General features: G+C 41.4%; 2 protein-coding genes across 5 annotated transcripts in view; both read left to right on the forward strand.

The window, feature by feature from the left end:
* The first annotated feature begins 1,683 nt into the window (after positions 1-1,683).
* LOC143419107 (uncharacterized) lies at positions 1,684-5,530 on the forward strand. The gene is made up of 5 exons (XM_076885398.1): positions 1,684-1,728; positions 2,319-2,408; positions 2,730-2,825; positions 2,972-3,261; positions 3,444-5,530. Exons 1-5 carry the CDS (start codon positions 1,684-1,686, stop codon positions 3,676-3,678), a joined length of 756 nt encoding a protein of 251 aa, XP_076741513.1. The 3' UTR covers positions 3,679-5,530.
* Positions 5,531-15,349: 9,819 nt separating this feature from the next.
* The window catches only part of rptor (regulatory associated protein of MTOR, complex 1), a 209,975-nt gene continuing 203,705 nt past the window's right edge, over positions 15,350-21,619 (forward strand). For 2 of the 4 annotated variants that reach the window (XM_004538776.6, XM_004538777.6), the window contains exons 1-2: positions 15,350-15,821; positions 17,358-17,532. In XM_004538776.6, coding sequence (XP_004538833.1) covers positions 17,365-17,532 — 168 coding nt within the window. In that variant the 5' untranslated portion in view covers positions 15,350-15,821; positions 17,358-17,364. Of the gene's footprint in view, positions 15,822-17,354; positions 17,533-21,619 lie in introns of all 4 variants that reach the window. The other 2 variants (XM_012919090.3, XM_004538775.6) reach the window with 2 other exon arrangements.

The following is a 21,619-nucleotide window of genomic DNA, read 5'->3' on the forward strand; positions in this document are numbered from 1 at the left end:
AGAGGTGAAAAGAAAGCCTGACACATTTCAGTGTTATGCAAATAAAGACGGGCCTCGTCCTTCAGCTCCACTGGCTCAGCGGTGCAGAAAAGCCAGGTTTTCACAGACTCGACGATTTCTTTCAAAGCAGCACATCCACTGACTATTTTCTTCAGCATGACCTGCACTGAAAGCCATGCTGACTCCCAGAACACCGCTTTCATCACGGCGCATGTGAGGTTTCAAGGTTTTTAGAAAAGAAAAAAAAAAGGGTAGCATCAAAATGTGCTGCCAGGAGGCTATGAGAGAAGTTTGTTGGGTGATATTAATTACTTGTGAGTGCTTTAGACCTCAATTAACCCCACCCACTGTCTGAGAAGAGACAGACAGCGCAGATCAGTGCGCGCAGAGCTGCATCATGTGTGATATATTCGAACCTTGTAAATATCTAATGTAGATATGACGCCATTAAATAGTATACTATTTAAATAGTTTTCGTTCAAAAAAGCAACATTTTTAGGAATTTAATAAAAAGAAAAGGAAAAGAATTTTTTTCTAACAAGGACATGCAAGTTGAAAGTTTGTGATTTCTATTTGTTAGAGCAGGGCCGGATCAACTCAAAACAAGGCCCTAGGCAAAAATTAGCTTATGGTCCCCCCCATTATGTTTACAGTTCAAAATTGACTTGTTTGTAAGTAGTTGGTTGTTCATCCCAAATGTATTTAACAATCTACAAAACAATATCACAGAAATCACCCTTCTATGCAGCACATGGAGATAACAATGGATTTATTAACCCTTTAAAGCCGGTCAGAGCGGGCACGCTCCGTTTTGCGTAACTATTTTTAAATCCCTGTAAAACCGGAACCGCGTAAGTTAGCGCAATAATTTTTTTTGCATATGAAACCGGAGGAGTTGTACTTACATCTTATGCCATCAGCTTGTCCTAGGTCACGGTTTCCTTCTACATATAGCTTTGCAAATATTGCATAAAAAGTGCTTGCAGGAGTATCTCAAAAATAAAACTATGAAGACACTCAAAATAAATTTCCTGTTGTTGTAAACTATTTTTTGCAAAAAACTAAACAAAAACGATTTTCAATTTTTTTGTAGTTTATTGCACTTTTTTGCAATTTATGTAGTTACTATGGACTTAATGCATACATATTATTAAAATATGGGCTGTAACAGTTGTATTGATGTATAGCAACTTGAAATGCTCCCAAAAATGAATGGCACTACAGCATGTAAAGATATAAAGTAAGCTCTGGCGGCCTTGGTTCTATGGTAGGTCTTAAAGGGTTAAACACGTGTTCATTTGTTAAAATTAGCCCACTTTTGAATGAAACGGACAAGTTTCGGGAAAGTTAAAAAAATGATAGTGAGACCTGCTGTGATGTATGATTTGGCATCAAAAAAATAATAGGTGGTCATGTAGTGCAGGAGTATGTCTGTGAAGGTTCTGAGTCACCCAGGTCATCGTAGTCTAAGAAGCTTGGAAAGAAAAGCGTCTGGACTTCTTTAGGTTTCCTTGAAGGCGTTTCAGACCAGCCACACACTCGGACAAAAACTGGTTTATCCCACAGACAAGACTCCTAAGCACAAACTTAACAACATAGTGTTTGCTGTACAGTGTAGCGAGAAATGCTCAGACCTCTACATTGGAGAGACCAAACAGCAATTTCATAAACGCATGGCACAACATGGAAGAGCCACCTCGACGGGACAAGGCTCGGCTGTCCACAAAGGTCACTCTTTCGATGATGGACCAAGACAGATGGTTTGAAAGAGGAGTGAAAGAAGCATCTATGTCTGCTGTGAATGACCATCTTTGAACACCAACGGTCTGGCATCAATAATCCAGTTTTGGGATCCTTCCCAGACGCTTTAACGCCCACTCACATCCTGGGCCGTTTGACCTCAGTAAATTACATGATAGGGTGGGGCCAGGTTTCACCATGGGTTCACCCTAAACCTTGGCTGATTGTGACCTAGACGAGTTTTCACACCTTGGATCGTGTGATTAGGCAAGAGGAACAATAGGGGCTCCATGACCCTCTTGGGGGCTCAAAATCTGAGACTCTCAACCAATTGCTCTTAGAACTGAAGAAGCTTCTCGGGTGAAACATCTTCAAAGAAACTTGACAAAGTCCAGTCGCTTTTCTTTCCAAGCTCATTAGACTAGTGCAGGAGTATTTACTATCTTTATTTTCACTAGGTGCAGACATATTCAGCAAAATACTTCTTCAAATAATTTTTTTTAAAGAAATACTCATTAAAATTTACCAGCTGCTCTTTTTACCCTTGTTCTAACATCGGTGTCTGTGTGTTATAACAGTGTGGCACGCCTTTTCACTTGGAGGATGACAGCCACTGCAGGAAGCGAAAAAGAGTCTGCTCTGTTCAGCCTGGATGCGCCCTTATCAAGGTAACGCTTGAGCTTACTGTCCGGGACACTGATCAGTAAAAGATCTGAGCATCTTTTCCAGCTGTGAAAATATCTAAATAAATAAAAAAGTGCAAAAAAACCCCCAATATAATAACTTCATTGCTTTATACTTTTAAAATATAGGATTCATTAATATTATTTACTTCCAACAGATGCAGATAATATGTGACCAGGCTTGCACGACAAAACACTCTTTATTTGATTATTATTCTTTTTAAAATTCCTTTTTATTCAACACTTGTTGTCACTTTAACCTTATTCACCCTTAATTCTAACATGGACCTGTTTGTGCTGTTGCAGTGCGGCAAGGCTTTTTACTTGGAGGACAATACCCGCTGCAGGAAGAGGAAAAGAGTATCCTCTTGTCAGGAAACCACTGGAGCTGGCTGTAACAAGGTAATAGCTGCTCTTACTGACTGAGACAGAGTGGGCATTCTAAATTCAGATAAATCTGGAAAAATAAACACCCATGTGGTCTTAGAATAGAAACAAATAAAACAAAGTCATTAAATTTGACACAATCTGCTCTTCGCTTCTTCCAGGTCCAGGATTTCATCCCAGAGGCCAAAGCTTCCAGTTGTCCTGACCTCCATCAGGTCATCACTGTAACACAACTGAGCACTGCTGCTCTGACACCTGCGCAGACCCAAGGATTCGCTGAGCCATCGACTACTTCTCCTGTCCAGGATCTATTTCCCACTCCTCAGGCCTCTCCCACTGAGCTGAGCCCCGGTGGTGTCCTGGAGCAGAGGGAGACACCTCTGTTGATCCATGGATACACCGTAGAAGAGTATCAGAAGATCTACCACTCTGTAGTGGATGATATGCTCAAGTAAGTTGATTTTTATTAAAATAATTAAAAATCTGTCTCATAGATACTTTACCCAATTTAAATAGAAAATAAGAATAATGGGAAATTCCTCTTTATTTTTTGTGAAAAATTAACTAAGACAAATTCTCTCATATTTTTTTCAAATCTGAAACAATAAATTTGTGTGTGTTCCTGTCTTACAGATATAAAAATGGGCGGCCCCGGCCATATACTGTTCAGCTTGGCCGTATCATAAAACAGCGCCTCTGGGAGAAACTTAACTGTCCACAAATTAGTTTACAAGAGGGTGATAGTGGACTACTGATGGTCAGTGAATTACATGAAGACGAAGTTTATCCTCCTCTTATAGAAGTGGACATCTCACATGAACCGGATCCCCGGGAGCCTTCTCGGGGGAAAAAAGCAAAACATTGCTAAATACAAACATGTAGCAAAAAATCAAACTGTAAATATTGATCAAAAGACTCAAAAAGACTGAACTCAGCTGTAAATATTAAACAGACACAGGCTTGACCTTGATGCAAGAAAAAACTCTGGCACAAAACTGAACTGCGACCTCTGACATCGAGTTACATCTCAGTCTCCACCTACAGCAGCAAACTCCACATTCTGCCTCATGCATCCTGAACTTTAAGTGAACCCAGCCTTCCATCAACATCTTTCAGGAGCCAACCACAGCCTCAGTTTTTGCCACTTCCATCCAGCAGCCTCCGAAGCCTGACCCAAAACCTGCGGCTTCTCCCAGTGCACAATTTCCACCTTTGTCTGCAGCCGCAGTTGATTACAGCAGCTTTATGCCACCAGCTCAGACTCAAGCCTTAAATGGCAGCATCCAGCGTGAACCCTGATTCTTGCAGTCTTTTCCAACAATCCTCAGTCTCCGCCAGCAGCTGCTGCCTGAAGGCTAAAACATCTGCCTGAAGATTCAGATAGTCTGTCGCAGCATCACAAACTATTTCAGATCCCTGTCCTCCACCTTCAACCTCCAGGTGTAACTACAAGCTTCTGTGCCATCTGAAGCTTGAGAAAGTGTCTGCAGCATCTATACATTGTGCAGTTTCACCTGTAGCCTTTAGAAGGATTTTTTTTTAATGATGTTCCCTCTCCCTCAATGTAAAGGCTCTGAAAGCAAACAACACTCTCCTCTGACCGTCAGCCTGCATCCCACATCCACTGAGTGTGAGATAACTTTTAAATGACGACAGCGTGTTTAAGGTTTTACCTCGACATGATGAATATGTAATGTGTTTTCACTTTTTTTCTGATATGATGATTGGATGTTTTTAACCAAACATCAAGCTGCTGCCTGGGCTCCCCACATCACTGAGCAGACTTGAAGTCTGGGGACCAGAATTGCAGCTCGAGGAAGTGGACAACCTGCTGTGTAGCTCAGCAGACATATGTACAGTCTCTGGGGGAAAATCACTGCTCTGGGAAGCACTCACTCTGCAACCTGTAGTGATAATCAGCATAATCATCTCCACTTTCTTGAGATGTTTTTTTTTTATGTGGAAAATGTATTTTGCAAATAAAACAATGCGTGTGAAAAAGAGTTGTAGTTGATTTTCTTTTCTTTCTAGTGCATCAGGTTCAAATATTGTTTGCATAAGACTACACACTATGTACACCTAAACTGACATGGACGGGCATATTTTTTTCCAACTAAAGTCAGAAAAGGATTTTTGATTTTCTTATATTATATTGAAAATATGTTATGTTCTTGTGTTGTATTATTAGTCGGGATTTAGTCGAGTTTTATTCTAGTTTTTGTTTCATCTCTGTCTCCTGATTTATGAGTCTTTTTCTTGTCCTCATTGTTTTACTTTTAGTTACACCCATGCTCTCATCTCCCTTATCGGTTCTCATGTGTTTTATGTCCGTGTCAAGCTTGTGTTGTTATGTCTATGTCTCAGTGTTTCCTGTTTTATTTTGAAGAGTCTGGTGTTTCCATGTTCATTGTGTTTTGTTTTGCTTCGCCTGTGGTGTTAATCCCAATCAGTTGTTTCCCCATGTGTTTCCACTTCCCCTGATCACCTCCTATGTGTATTTAGTCTGTGTATTTTCATTCAGTCTTTGTCAGGTCATCCGTTTTCCTCCCTCCATGTTACTTCAGGTTTAAATTCTTTCATGGTTCATGTTTCCTATTCATAGTTCCTCGCATGCACCTGTTCAGAATCATGTTTGTGTAACTTTTGTCAGGTTTTAGTTTTAGTTCTCGCCCCCTGTTCACCTTGCTTCGTTTTTGTATTCATGTTTTTTCAGCCTAATAAACGGCTCGCCTTTTGTATAAACTCAGTTCCGTCTCCTTCCGTGTCTGAACCTGGGTTCTCCTTCTCACTCTCACACAGTCAGCTTCATCCAGACTGTGACAGGATCTGGGTTTAAAACAAACTTAATGAATTAACAACCACATTATAATAACAAAGACTACAGTCAGAGATCACGTCTCACACTGAAAACTCTTGTGCTTCTACGTTCTCCTCCCTTTGCCTCCCTCTATCATCTGTGTGGGTGTGCTTGGCATTACTTCTTCTGGCACCGGTTAGCTCACTTGCAGCTCATTACCACTTACCAACAGTATTTAACTCCAACTCTTCTCTCATTGCTTGTTGCTCCTTTAGTATTGCAGTGAAACTCAGGCTGCCCTTTGATGTTACGCTTCTGCAACTCTGTGAAGCTGTGCTTACCTGCCGTGCCCTCCTTCGTGCTAGATGGCTCCCTGACATGCTAGTCTGACGGCTCTTGCACTTGATGAAACACACCTGCAAAAACCAAGAGAAAAACTGTCAACTGGAAACAATTCTGAAAAATTCTACTTGTTTTGGACCTTCAGAGAATTGGCCTGTGCAAACGTGCAAAAGAACAATTCTTCATTCCAAGCTTTGAATATTAAGGCTAACCTTAACTCGTGTATTTACCTGATTGTTCCTATTAAAGAATGGTGAATTATTTCAGTGTGCCCTGCCAGTGAGTTCTTGCTAAGCCATGATAAAGTCTGTGGGTCTTGCAGAGTTACTGGTAGCTTGATATTTTTTAATCTCTGCCTGCTCGCTCCTCATTTGGTAAAACATTCTCGGCCCGTGTCCACCTGCCTATGGCATTAATTTAGGAGGGCATTTTAATTATACCTCCTAACCAAAACTGCAGCAATTAGTCCAAAGAAATTTAATTAGAAACAATATTGATTATTGATGAGGGGGCCTTGTCTTGCATATAGTAACCACAGTATTTGCTGACTCTTGGTCTATTTGGTAAATGAAAGAGATCAGATTTCAAAAACTTGCATTCTGGAGTTACTCACCTGGTTATTTCCTGCAATCAACAGCCAGGAGTGAAAACAGTCATTAGTAGCAGCTCTACTCTTGTCACCAATTTGCCACACCCTGCATGCACCCCAGAGTCTATGCAGCTCTCATTTTCAACATGCAGCGAGGATAAGCCACTATGTGCCTGCAGCCTCCAACAACCAAAATAATAACAATAAAAAAATAATCTGATATCTATGTAAATATCAACCTCCTGTGAGTATCATTTAAAGCCCACACTGAGGCAAACAGTGTGAGCCTGTCTTTCACATTTCAGTTGGGGACTTGATGGATTTACAATTCATATTCTCAGTCAACCTTGAATGTGAATTATGAAGCCTGAGACTCACTTCGGAGCTGCTCAGAGGGTAAATACTGATCATCATAATGCAACTTAGAACAAAGCATTAATCACTGTAGCTGTTTTTATTGATGTGCTGTAAACTTGGCTTAAACAGCAATAGATGCAGGATTAAAACACTTAAAAAAAAAAAAAAAACTTACTCATATTTTATGATTTTGATGTTTTAGTAATGCATTTTAATTCTTGTTGAACTTGATTTATTAAAGTGCTGGGCAAATAAAAAGGTTTCTGAGGGACAACATTTCTCTAAAATATGACTGCAGACGAGCCAACGATCGATGCTCCAGCACACCTCTCCTCCTTCACAGGAGTCACCCGTATATTGACATCATATTCGAGGATCACATGATAGCAAAGCTTCCTCCTATGAACACTCACTTACTCAAATCTATACATTCATTAGTCTCTTTTCTCTCTGGTCTTGTAGAAATCAATCTGTGGAAAAAGGATTATAAGCCTTTTCCTGCCCCAGCCTTATTTGGCACCAGCTCTCGAGATCTAGCCCAGTTGATCATGTCACCTTATTCTCTACATGGCAGAAAAGCACATGAGGAAAAAGTAGACTAATCTCCTCTTTTTTTTCTCACCACCATTAGATATCAGTCATTCCAGGGTCCCAACCTCTATCACACCTGGGAGATTGGATTGGTTCCCCCCTGCAGTGGACACTGTGGCTGAGAATCAGATATACCTATGAGTTTCTTGCACACCAGATTGCTAGTGCGGTAAGCCAAGAGGCCATAGCAATGATTGTCGCACTCGCGAATGCAAAGAAAGGGATATTTTCATGCTCCATCCATCTGGTGTAGCATTTTCATGTTTTCTGATGAGCTGACAGCCCAAAGAAAGCTGTTAGTCATCACAGCGCGGCATTGTCTTTTGTGCCCAAGACAGACCATGTTGTGCTTGATTAAAGTCATCAAGGCCTCAGAGCAAATCTATTTGTTGACTTAGAACAAACTGATAAACATGTTGATTGTACTCCCTCAATTAAACAGCTCTCAGTAATGTCACGACCGACTGCCTGAGTGAGTATGCAGACTACTGATTTTTTTCTCTTCCACGAGGCTTCTTTCAAAAACAAACCTTTAGCTCCCGCTGTTTGAGAAATGAGTGTGAAGCTTTACAGCAAAAGGATGTTTGGAACAAATCATGTGTGAAGACGCACTGTTCACCTGACTCCTGCAGGTGATGAGAAAAGCAAGGCTGTGCGCACCAAACCTCATTATTTTGTTGAACAAGAACAAATAAAATGAGTGTTTCGTTTTAAAGACACGCCTGACTTTAGAACGACCCGCAGTTGTACGGCAAAAATGACCGTGTGAAAATAATGAGACAATGTGAAACTGCTTTTTAACTAATCATTTAATGTTCAATCCCAACTTTATTAATTCACTCGTAGCTTGATGTCAGCGTAATTAAATGTCCAAAGCAGGCAGCTGTGTTTAGCAGACAAGCTCTAAAAACTCATGGAGAATATATTAGACTTATTTCTAATAAATATTACTAAAAATGAATGCAAATGCTGCTTTGTAGCATTTTAGCAGCTCTCTGTTAAAAATATACATTAACTGTGTTGTGACTTGTATATTTATATACTGCACTTGGTCACTTTTCTGTGAACACGTGGGTTTACACTTGGAGGAAGAGGAGATACAATCATGGTCCGGGCAGGCCTTCCCTCTTCTCAACTCAACTGATTAACACTCCAAAATTACCACACTCCTCAGCGACAGGAGCACTTACAAGGTCTCGAGGCGAGACCCCACAGCAGCTACAAGAAGAAAGTAATTCATTGTCTATAACATCTTGAAAACCTGAGGCAGGGGAAGCCATATCAATACCCCAACAATGCTACACCCTGTATATATGGACCTCCCAAGAATCATTTCACTAGCTGAGCCTACGTCCTCATTTTGACAGCATTTTAATAGGTAAAGGTGAATGCTTGGACATGAATTGAGCTGCGGTTTGGGGAAGGCCTCAAAGGGGACTGGCGACGGCTCCCGGGCCTGGCAGATCCCCATGTACTAAATAGAAGTGAAGAAGTCAAAGAATTGAAAACAAGGAGGGAGGGTGGGGCACGTAGACGAGAATGAACAGCTTGCAGAACTAGGGGAACCTATATAGATGAGAACCTATATAGATGAGAACCGGAAGCAGCTTGTTTTTGGAGGCGTGGTCCTGCTCCTGAAATTCTGATACATAATCTCCAAAAAGAAGGAGTCCCTTTCTGACCCACTGTTACCAGTATAAACTCATCTGCTGACTCCAGGTTAAACCATGCAGTCATGTGATGTTTTTTTTTTTTCACTTTTTAGGTATCAAGGCAATCAAGGCAGTGGATGCTGTCAGGAAACCACAACAGCAAGATAGCTCCTCAAACCACCTTCACCCCTGTTTAGGTTTGCACCCTGTCGGACCTCTGCCTTACCATCCCATATTTCAGATACAATGAGGGTGTCTACTGGTAAAAACATGCATGTGCCATGGGCTACTGATTGTCACCAACACAGCCAACCTTTAAGCGAAGGAAGTGGAAAGTAAAGCTCTAGGCTCTTTGATAGGGACAAGACTTGGGTTCAGATATGTCAGCGTCGCCTGGGTTAAAATCAGAACCCAAGAGGTCAAGTCCTTCACTTGATGTTTTTCCACTGAGTGGATAAAAACATCAAGTTCACCACAGAGGATACAAAGGAAAAGGTTACCATTTCTGGAATGTGCTGTGTTCATTTATATAGGGTGGAAGCCTCAACAATGAAGTTTACCTGAAATCCACACACAGAGACTGATGCCAGCTCTTTCACTCCCGGCACCCAGTGGAACACAAACAATTAAAGAAATGTCAGATAACAACCAGGGAGAAAAATACCAACAGACAAAACAACATTACAGATTTGTTAGAGAAACTCAGAAGAATTTTCTCCAAGCATGACATTTCAGTGCACTTCAAACCCAGCAACACCCTCAAACAAAAACTGTTTCATCCCAAGGACAAAGCATCCAAACAAAAGCTCAACAAGCTCGTATACGGTGCAGTGCAGTGAGGAGAGCTCTGACCTCTTAACAGGAGATACCAAACATCCACTCCACAAAATATGGCACAACACAGATGAGCAGGACAAGACTGAGCTGTACATCTACAGCAAAGGACAAAGGTCGCTCTTTTGATGATGCCAAAGTTCACATTTTGGGCTGAGAAGGAAGTCTGTTGGAGAGAAGAGTAAAAGAGGCCATCTATGCTCGCTGTGAACGACTATCGTTGAGCAGAAATGTGGGCTTACGACACCGGCTATCAGCTACCTACAACACAGTCAGAGAGCCCCAGACATTTCAACCCCCATTCACAGCTTGTGTCATGTAACCTCATTAGCTCATATAATGCTGGGGAGGAGCAATGTCTCACAGTGGTTTAACCTGTCGGGCCCAGTGGTGGCAATAACCGCCTTTTTTACACCTCAGCTTACATCACAACTCACATGATGAATAGGAGTGTAACGACCCTTAGAATCACCTCCAAAGTAGATAGCCCCCCACTAAGGGTTTATTATCTGGGACTTTCCACCAGTTGTTATAGAACAGAAGATGCGTCTTTGATGAAAACCTAAAAAGGTCCAGCTGCCTTATTTCCGAGTTCGCGAAATCACCTGGATAACCATGAACGTGCACACAGAACTAATCTCTAAGTTAAACTAATATTTCAAAGGCACACTGCAGGGAAGCTTATTGATACAAGTAATTAAATATTAAGGAAAATGATTGAAAAACATGACTTTACAGCATTGATCAACAATTTCTTACAAATAACCAAACATTTACCTTTCATCCATCATATCTTGACTGTGACATCAATAATTCAGCAATTTGTGTAAAAACTGGAACTTTGAATTATTCTCCTGAGCCGAGTTATTATTTATGTGAATTTTCACAGTTGACTTAATTTTTTCAATTGTGATTCTGAGACCAACTTAATGAAAAATAACAGAACTTACAAAGGTAACAGATTTTAACAAGTGCTGATTTACATTACATGAGATGTTGCATTTGTATGCTTAAACAAGCACCTCTCCCCCCTCCATAGAGCCATCACCACCTTCAAACACTTCACCTACAACACCCCCCTCCTCACCCCACACAAAGGAGGATTTCACACCACCTCCTCCCACCACAACTCTTCATATTCATGAAGCAGGTGTGAGGAAGCAGTTTAAGAGTCTGAATGCTCAAAAGCTCCCGGCCCAGACGGTGTGTCTCCTGCCACCCTCAGACACTGTGCAAACGAGCTGGCCCCAGTGTTTTCTGGCATTTTCAACTCCTCACTGCAGGCATGTCATGTGCCTGCCTGCTTCAAGTCCTCTACCATAATCCCTGTCCCCAAGAAACCTAGGATCACTGGACTAAATGACTACAGACCCGTGGCTCTGACATCTGTGGTCATGAAGTCATTTGAGCGCCTGGTTCCCTCCTATCTCAAGACCCTCACGGCCCCCCTCCTGGACCCCCTGCAGTTTGCATACAGAGCCAACAGGTCTGTAGACGACACCATCAACATGGCCCTACACTTCATCCTGCAGCATCTGGACTCCCCAGGAACCTACGCCAGGATCCTGTTTGTGGACTTCAGCTCTGCCTTCAACACCATCCTTCCAGACCATCTCCGAGGCAAGCTTTCCCAGATGAATGTGCCTGATCCCATCTGCCGGTGGATCACTGACTTCCTGACGGACAGGAAGCAGCATGTGAGGCTGGGAAAAAATGTCTCGGACTCCCGGACCATCAGCACCGGCTCCACTCAGGGCTGTGTTCTTTCTCCTCTGCTCTTCTCCCTGTACACCAACTGCTGCACCTCCACCCACCAGTCTGTCAAGCTAATCAAGTTTGCAGATGACAAACAGAGACTGCAGCGTGTTGTGCGCTCTGCTGAGAAGGTGATTGGCTGCAGACTCCCATCTCTGCAGGACCTGTACACCTCCAGGACACTGGGGCGTGCAGCTCGGATCTCAGCTGACCCTTCTCACCCTGGACACAGTCTGTTTGACCTGCTCCCCTCAGGCAGGAGGCTCCGGTCCATTCGCACCAGAACCTCTCGCCATAAGAACAGTTTCTTCCCCTCTGCTGTTGGACACATGAACAATAACCATATGACTGTTCCCACCACTAACACATGACCCTACGCTGTGTTCACTGCATCATTCCATGTTTGCACTGATCACCACCTGCACTCATGTATATATCTATCTACTTAGCACTTTTAATTCTTATTCTTATTTTTATTTTCATGTCTATTTAAGCGTAATTTATGACAGTATGTTTGCACTGAAGCACCGCAGCAATTTCCTAATGTTGTAAACCTGCTCAACATTTGGCAATAAAACCCTTTCTGATTCTGATTCTGAAACTGCCTTCAGTTTAGAAGACTGTGTGATCAGAAGTTTGATGCAAACATCCAGAAAGCGTCAGTCATCATAAAATGCTGCAATAAATGGGCAACCTGCAGTATTCAATGGGAGAAACCTAATAATTATGAATTGCAATAGTCAAGCCTAGAAATAATAAATACATGAACTAATTTTTCAGCATCACTCTGAGACTGTTTCTAATTTTAGAGATATAAGCATTGAAGGACATATCCTGGTCGAAAATGTGTGGCCAGCATCTGGTTAGACACCATGTTATGGATGTGTAGCTTATGTATGACCACCAGTTTGCTATACTGGTTTAAAAAGCACAGCTAAAGCCAGTCTAAATGGCTGGGTTTGGGCACATTTATGACTTACATATAACACAACACTCCTTATGAACTAGCTTAAGATTCACTTAATCTCACTGAGGGGTGATGTGCACATTTTCAGGTTAAATAAATCTCTCATTTACAAACATCTTCTTGATTTTGCTCCAGATTTTCGGTCTGGTTTATTCTTTCTGCTTTAATTATTCTTGAAATGTGTCTCAAACGGCACCAGATTCCCTTTGTGGAACACTGAGTTGATTGGGGATAATATAGTGAGGCATACACATGTGCACATAAAAGTCCTGCCTGCAATCCACACTGCTTATCGGGGTAATATCAGTGCAATGAAATCCAAAGAACTCTCTGCAGATCTGTGTGGTTACACTGTGGTGAGGCAGAGATCAGACCAAGGGTAGAAAATCATTTCTAAAGGTTTGAGTGTTCTGGGGAGAATATGGTCTAAATATTTATGAAATGGAAGACATTTGAAACCATCTGGACCTTTCCGAGAGTTGGCTGTTGGGACAAGCTGAGTAAACAAGCAAGTAGAAAGTTGACCAAGAAATCAGCCTGCCAAAAGGATGAGCATCCCAACAGCTCGCTGTCAGTCACTTTTACAGCAGTCAGATAGAAGCAAGTTTTAGTCTCTCAGAAATTGTCAGACTGCTTTCAGTTAGTAGTTCATACTTTCCATCCAGTTTGGTAACACTTGAAAGGGAGATTGGGATAATAATAATAATAATAATGGATTGCATTTATATAGCGCTTTTCAAGGCACCCAAAGCGCTTTACAATTCCACTATTCATTCACTCTCACATTCATACACTGGTGGAGGCAGCTACGGTCGTAGCCACAGCTGCCCTGGGGCAGACTGACAGAAGCGAGACTACCATATCACGCCATCAGCCCCTCTGGCCAACACCAGTAGGCGGTAGGGTAAAGTGTCTTGCCCAAGGACACAACGACCGGGACAGAGAACCTTACAGTATGTTAATAAAATCTATGCATGTAAACTTCACACAGAAAGGCTCCAGCTTTTCAGCTGGCCAGCTGTTTAAAAGCAGGAACCTTCTTGGTGTGGGATGACAGTGGGATAACCATTGCGCCACTGTGTGTGGATTCTCTCAGACATACATGTAAGGTTAACAAGTGATTCTTTCACCACCCATGACTCAGAATTGGATGAGTGGTTTAAAAAATGGATAATATGGTTACTGGAACCCTGTAGATTTCAGTGGTTGGTGCTATTTCCCCACAGTAAGAGGGCTCTGAAACTGAGCCCTCCTGAGGATTTTATTTGTACAGACTTTCGATGTTTTCAAACTGTGACTAAATGGGTTTTCTCCAGGTGCTCTGGTTTCCTCTCACAGTCCAAAAACATGCCTGTTAGGTTGGTTGATTATTCTAACTTGTGTGCATGTCACTGGTAATTTAAAGCACACTGATGACTATTAAGCAAGATAACTTCTGTATAAATGTCAGTCCATTTCAATAGTATTGACGTCCTACTCATACAACAAGTCAATTGATTGTATTGTATTGTATGGCTTGTGGTGTAACAACTAAATTAATGTTAGCTGGCACTGATTAAAAAAATAATGACATTTAGCAAATGTCCCCTTAAGTGACAGCAAAATATCCTGAAATAGTTTCACAATTAAAACAAATACTTTGGTGTTTAGGATGAAAGGAAGGAAGGATCCATGTCAGTGCTTTTCCCCACTATCGCTGAATAAATAAGGCCACAAACCTGTGTAAGTGTATTCTTTTTTTGTTTGTTTGTTAAACCTTTTCCCTTTAATAAGGAAAAATAAGGACATTTGGTACAAAAATATGGACCAGATTCACCGGCGCTTGTTAAGTACACCCCTTCAACTGTTTATGAACAAAAATATCTAATCGACCAATCGCATGGCAGCAATTCAATACATTTAAGCCTACTGGAAATAATTGGTGTAGCTGTGGTGAGATGTATTTAACCACGCATGTGGTACATGTTATTTCTGTAAGCTAATAACCAAGCAGATAACATCACAACCTATTTGGGATTTTATGAAGTCATATTTTAATCTAAATTTGTTACTACAAACTACATTAAACGGGTAGTTGGAAAAAATATGTTGGGGGGGAAAAGTCCTTGTTTCCAGACCTCCGTTCTCATTTTAAAAATAACAAAGCACCTTTTCTTAAATAATGAGATTTGTTTTCTCAAATGACGTTGTAAAGCACTTTGTCAAGCTGAAGTTTTTCTTTATTTCTTTGACCTTTACTGTAAATTGAAGACGCAGAACATAAAGTTCAATACTTATAAAAAAAATACTACAATTAAATTCAAGGGAAAAATGTCAGGAGAAGAAAGAAAACCAAAACCATAATAACCTCGTTTTCTTAATTCCAAAGCACCTTTTCCTAAACAGAGGAACTTCCTCCAAAGGAAGCAGCAAAGCAAACCACATTGTCAAGCTGAAGTAATCTGGTGACAGAGCAACATACGGGAGGAAAAAGTCATAAAAAATTCTATGTAAGAAATAAAATTTAAGATTTAAGAAAAAAACCCCCACAAAAAATGGCCATTATCATTTTAAAAAAGTATTTACAAAATCGTAAATGCTTTTTGGAGGCTGCCGTGAGTACGTGTGTTTATATTTTGGTGAGTGACGCCAGGAACAACAGCTGTGACGTTTCACGACAGCTTCGCCGCCCCAACAGTGCATTCTGGGTTCAACTCAAGATGGCTGCGCCCTTGCAGAAGTGCTGAAGAAGTGCCTCTTCGGAGAAATTCCCGGAATTATTTGAGATTTCCTCGAAGACCGTCGCTCGGAGCCGACTACCAGGGCCGCTGGTACGTAGAAGGAGTCCACGCGAGCCCAGTCATTGATAAGTGCGGCCGCCGTTACGTGTGGCTGTGGCAGACTGTCCGTGTGAAGATGGGCCTCGCCTGCAGCCCCTTCCCATAGCGAAGAGCCGTGGGGAGAGGAGCCGCAGATTCCCCTGCAAACACGCGCCCGTGCAGCTCGGATTTGACGGCTTTGACTTACTCTACAGGCTCTGGACGCTGCCCTACAATTTGCTGACCAGGATTGTGTGTGCGACCGTGTCTGTCATTGTCCGGAGAAGGAGAGCTTCCACAGCCCGGGCTGATAATCCCACCGCACCAAGGTCTGCACCTGCACGCTTCGCTGACACTCTAGGTGCCTTTTCTGCACATTTGATCGGTCTCCTTATCTCTGTCACGCGTGTGTGGTTCAGAGACTCGCTTTAAAAAGGCTTTAAGTGAATATTACTGGCCTCGGTGCAATCTGACACCTGACAGCAGAGCTGTTACATTAGCCGCGCTAGTTTAGCTTAGCTAGCTGGACTGGACTGAGCCTGCTGCTCGCCAGCATCCGTGCAGCCAAGTTTAACACAGCTGGGCCGTTTTAGCACGAATGCAGAGGCAGTAAAGATAAAAACCCATCGACCTCCTGTCCCGTGGCTCCAGCTGTAGAGCTGAAACATCTCTACAGCTGTTGCTTTGCTACAGAGTCAGGCAGCTAGCCTGTTCAAATAAAGTAGAGGAAGCCAGATGTGAGTGTGTTTGGTTTCAGTTGCTGTTGTGGGTTTCATTCAAACAGGATTCACAGCAGCAGATTCACACGGCATAAAAATGACTCATAACCACCATCCCATGACTTAAAGGGCATAAAGTGGAAAAGTCAGCTGCCAGTGTTGATAATCAGATTATTATCTGAGTGTAGAAACAGTCTGCTTGGTATAGCCCATAACAACAGTACAAGGAGGGATGGAGCTGTTCTTACTTTATCGGACAGTAGCAGGTACTCTGGCTTCTTCCCACAATGCTTGTTAAGTGTTTTAGTAATTATAAATTGACTGTGTTACCCCTGCTTTGTAATGCCAGCTTGGATAAACCCTCACCAATCCTGTATAGGAAGCATTTAAGAGGACGGAACTTTATCAGATGATTGGTGATCCATATTGACAAAGCAGACTTTGGCCCAAAAGAAATGGCTTGTATCTGTGATGATAGCATGGCCAAGAGGGACAAACATATGCAATAATGTACAAACAGGGGCGGCTGCCTCTCAGGTCACGTCTTCATCCTGTAGAACTTCAACAGCTGCACAAAGAGACGTGGATCGAAGTCATGATGCTTAATTTTTTTATACTTGTGCTAAGATAATGTAATGAAACGTTTTATTACTGAAAAAGGAAGCAAAAGTTCTTTTACATGTTGTTTAAACACTGAAGACGTTTGAATGAATAAATTCATCTAAATCTGGATCTAAGTCTCGAGCTCTCTGAACAGGCCTCCTGCAGTTATCTGACAGTGCGCTTTTATTGCTGTTTAAATTTTCCTATGAATATCTCAGTTGGTAATCAAAAATGTATTTAGGATTGCTTACATCTATTGTGTATATATTCTGTTTTTACTTTCTTTCTTTATTATTTATCATCCATTACTTAATAAAATAGCTGCACAGTAGCACATTTGGCTGCATCTGGACTGGAAATGTCTCCAAATTATGTTTTAAGATTTTTATTTATTTATTTTTGAGACTAATGTCAATATCGACTATATGCAGCAATTAAATGGCTAAAGTGAGCCTGCCAATCTTTTTGTGGATACCCAGTAGCTACAGCCAAAGACACTTCAAAATCAAACCAGTGACATTAACATGAGCGCTCTCCCAGCAGGGCCCTGATGAAAATGGACTCAGACTTGCTTCATTCACCGGCTGTGGGCCTCGCTGAGGAAGAGGAGGCCGATATGAATGACTGGAAACTTCCCTTGGCCTTCATGAAGAAGAGGCACTCAGAGAAGATTGAGGGCTCCAAGGCCCTGGCGCAGAGCTGGCGGATGAAGGACAGGGTAATTTCTCTTCTCATCCATGTACAGGAGTAAATCAAGAGCCTGAGGATGTTTCCTGTGTGAGCTCTGCTTTGAGGTCACAGAGGCTGTTTTTCCTTTTATCTCAGCTCATAGCGACCTGTATAGCTGCATTTTCATGCTCATATATCTGATGGGACTGTTAGTTTTAAGCAGGAACCAATAAAACAGGAAATCTAAGATTGTTGATTTAATTTAATGAGTTTTGATGCTTTAGATGTAGCTTTAGAAAGACTGTTATTTTTAAAAGATAAATATTATAGTATGTTTTTTTTTTCCCCCTCTAATCAGCAGTTCCCACAAAAAGATCAAACTCTGATATCATCTTTCATGTAACGTATTGATTGAGCATTAATTTTTATCCTAGAAGGATTTCTTGTGGTTTGTAACTACAGCAGAAAATTCCTGCTTTATAGGACAGGGTGGGTCAAATGGTTATCCACGGGGCCAGTTCTCAAAAATTCAACTCATTAAAAAGACAAATCAAATTCCTTGATGCTACATGCTGTGCTTCAAGAGCTTATCAGTCTTTAAACAGCAGCAAATCACTGGCTACCCTCGTCTCTATTACTCTGCCAATTCATTTCATTCTGCTTGATTACCAGCTACCAATGCTACGCTTTCAGGGGGAACCTAAAAGGGTTTCCCACATGAATGGTCACCGTGTGTTTCAGCTCCCATAAAGCTGCCGTTTGATCCACTGCAGTGCTACCAACCTGATTATTTTATCGCCTCACGGCTACAGAGCACTGCCATTATAATGATGGCAAATGTCACTTAGTTGTACATAACCCTCAGAAACTCTGCACCGATTGTAGAAATTCACCCAGATGAAAATTTAAAACTTCGCTGCTGTTAGGACATGAGTTGAATTACTCCGCAGTGCCCGCTGAGGTGTCAAGCTGCAGGGAAATGAAGGCATCATTAAATGTGGAGCTGCTATTGATTTAAAAGAGGTAATATGGGCTAGCTGAAATGGACATTCCTATCAGGAAGTCATGCTAAATCAACCGTGTTAAATCTTTCATTGCTCAGAGCATTTTCAGGCCCTCCGTCCTCATTTGTAAACTTGGAAGAAGAATGTGTCCTTTCACATGTCTGGGCTACGAGAGCTTTATTTGTGTGTCTTATGCAGAACAGAATTTAGCTTTGAATTTGACTGTAGCCTGGGGATTGGGGAATTCAGAATGCATTTGAATGTTTTTTTTTTTTATTTTCTGAAAAACATGATTAAGATATCAATGTCGATTGTACGCAGTATGTGAAAGGTGGTTGAAGCCATTTTGAAGTCATCTTCTGGTTCGTAGATTGGTTGTCCATTTTTGTTTCCTTTTGAGCAAGAAGTGACCGTATGTAGATGAGACAGCAAGTACTAAGTTGCTGGCTCAGCCTAGATACACAGATACCTGCTAATTAGTTTTTAAATCATCAGTTCTAGAAGAACCACTATTTAATCAACTGAAGTGGAACAGCAGATTGCTTGGAAGCTTTGTACCACATGGAATCCCATGTTATTTGTCAGATAATTTCATTAAACATACTCTGGGCACAACGGCACAGTTATGGTTGAGAGGTCAGTGACTCTGGTTAGGTGAGGTGAATCCTAGCAGATGCTCACTGGCGACCTGCTGAAAAAAACTGTTGTAATTGTCTCCATGTAGGTTGTAACAATTTTGTAACAATTTTTATAACTTGATACTGAACCATGTATTTAATGCTGTAAAGTTGTGTTAATATGGGAGTCTAGGCAGATTGGCTCACTTTTGGACCAGGCCTCAAGTGGCCATTAGTAGAATTGCAATTTCTGGCAGTTGGCGTCAGGTCAGTGAAGGTGAAGCATAGCAGGCAGCTATCAACTACACCCGCCTGTGTCGGCACTCGCAGAGCACACTCAGAGCACACTCAGAGCACACTCAAAGCACACGCAAAACTGAAATTCGTGTGTGTCAGAAATCGTAATCTTGTCAGAAGTGACATGAACATGAATGCTAACATTTTAAAAGGCAGCAGAAACAGCAAATCCTCTGCTGTGGACACATTGAGAAAACGTGGTGTTGAATACACCACCATTTCCATTATAATAAAAATAAATAAAAAGGTCCAGCGCAGCGAGACCGGACGGACACCTAACTTTAAGTCCTGCTGCTGATTGCTGCTAGTGTACATTAGCCAGTTTTGTTTAATTCTGTTTATTTTTCTGATCTTAGAGCAGAATCATAAAGGACACAGATGAGGCTGTAGTGCTTCTTAGGTTCATTTTACCAGTGAGTTTTGCATTCGTCAGAATTTTTATCTAGTTGATTGATGATGATGATGGTGATGGAGTTCTGATAATGTGGAGTGCTTTAGTAGAAACCCTTTAATGACATGAAGGTTTAGACCTGCAGCTTCACATACTTTCACCTCTGGTAGTTGAGACCACATGTAGTGCTTTGGCTGATTTAAGGTGACTGACAGTATCGATAGGAGTTTGCTTAGAGAACAAGTTGGTCAGCAAAAAGTTAAGGCTGGCAAAAGAGGCATGCCGTGAGAAGGCTTTTAAAAAAACTCTTTCTGCACTTTGGGGAAGAAAGTTCATGATTTAGTTCAATTTTAATAACATTGTGTTAAATGTCTGGGCATTTTACATCTTAAAATCAAGACCAAAGCGTATTATAGAGAAGAAAAAGGCAAATGACTCTAACAGAGGTCAGTCAGAGGTCTTGTTCTGTGAGACACACTGAGTTGACTCGGTATGGTGACAGGTAACCTGCACTATTACTAGGCTTATTGGTTCAAATTGTGTGTTTAGTCCGCTGTTGGTTCAGTCACAGCTTTTGAGTCATCTGTGTGTTTGCAGTCATCTGCAGCCACTCGGAGCAAAGCAGGATTGTGTGTACAGCTGCTGAACCTACCAAGTAGAATCACGATAACAGCTATCAGATATCCTGTAAGAACGCTTGTACAGTACAGGGCAAAGTCAGGTGACGAGCAGCTGACTTTAACTAATAAAGCGCCATGTCATTTTTGATCAGAAAGCATGTCGTGGTAGTAGTTAGGTTGGTGGAAGGATCACATTTCTTTTATCGAGCTGTCAGACCTGAAGTCGAGCATTTAGTCTGACTGAGCGTTAATGAGCGGGGTTAGGTTTGCAGTGATTTTTTTTTCTTTCTTTTTTTTCAGGGGTTTGATTGACTCCCATCGATAAACTGAAAAACCTAAACTAGTGCTGTCAGCACTTTCATATCTATTTTTGTCCCTCCCCTCCCCCACAGTGAACAGAGAGCATGAAACCTTTATCTTGATGGCACAAAAACCTGAACATCCACCTGTAGAGATAATGGATTGCAGTGCAGGGCGTTATTGATTCTCAGGATGTACACTTTATTTTTAGCCCAATAGTTTCCAAACATCAGCTGACACTGACCATTTTAACAGATGTCACACTTGGTATGACTGTATTAAGAATCAGCATTTTAAACAAAATAGTGCTTCATATTTGCCTTGATTAGCTTTCAAGTGCCTGAATAGTTGTTACGCTAGCTTTAGCTTGCAGTGTCTGCACTCATTTATTTTTGAGAACCTTCTAAAGGCTCGAGCCATCTTTGGCTTTGCATGGAGTTTTTGTGTTCTTGGGCTTTTTTTTCTTGATTCATACTACCAGTCTTCTAAAATCATTAGCAGCTGGCTCCATTTTGGATTCACATACAATTCTCTAATTTATTAAGTTGCACTATTAATCAATTAATTGACTTTTTTTTTTTTTTTATTAGTAAAGACCACAAAATATTCCCAGTACCTCTGGGGTTTTCAAAGTGTGCAGAGCCACAGAAGATGGGATGATTACCATCAGGTGAAAAATATGAAGTGGGGATGATTTAAAAACAGAATGATGATGCTGCACTGAAAAAAATATGTTGTTGGATTTACTTAATTCAATGGTGGACATTTGTTGCACACAGATGTTTTGCTTTGGCAGCAACTTAAACAATTGAGTTAAATTAACACAATTTATTCATGTTCAATAAACCTGTGCAATTTGTGTTGATAAAATGTGACTTAAACATGTTTTGATGAAGTAATTTGAGCT

This window comes from Maylandia zebra, linkage group LG6 (assembly GCF_041146795.1).
Source record: "Maylandia zebra isolate NMK-2024a linkage group LG6, Mzebra_GT3a, whole genome shotgun sequence".
Taxonomy (NCBI): Eukaryota; Metazoa; Chordata; class Actinopteri; order Cichliformes; family Cichlidae; genus Maylandia; species Maylandia zebra.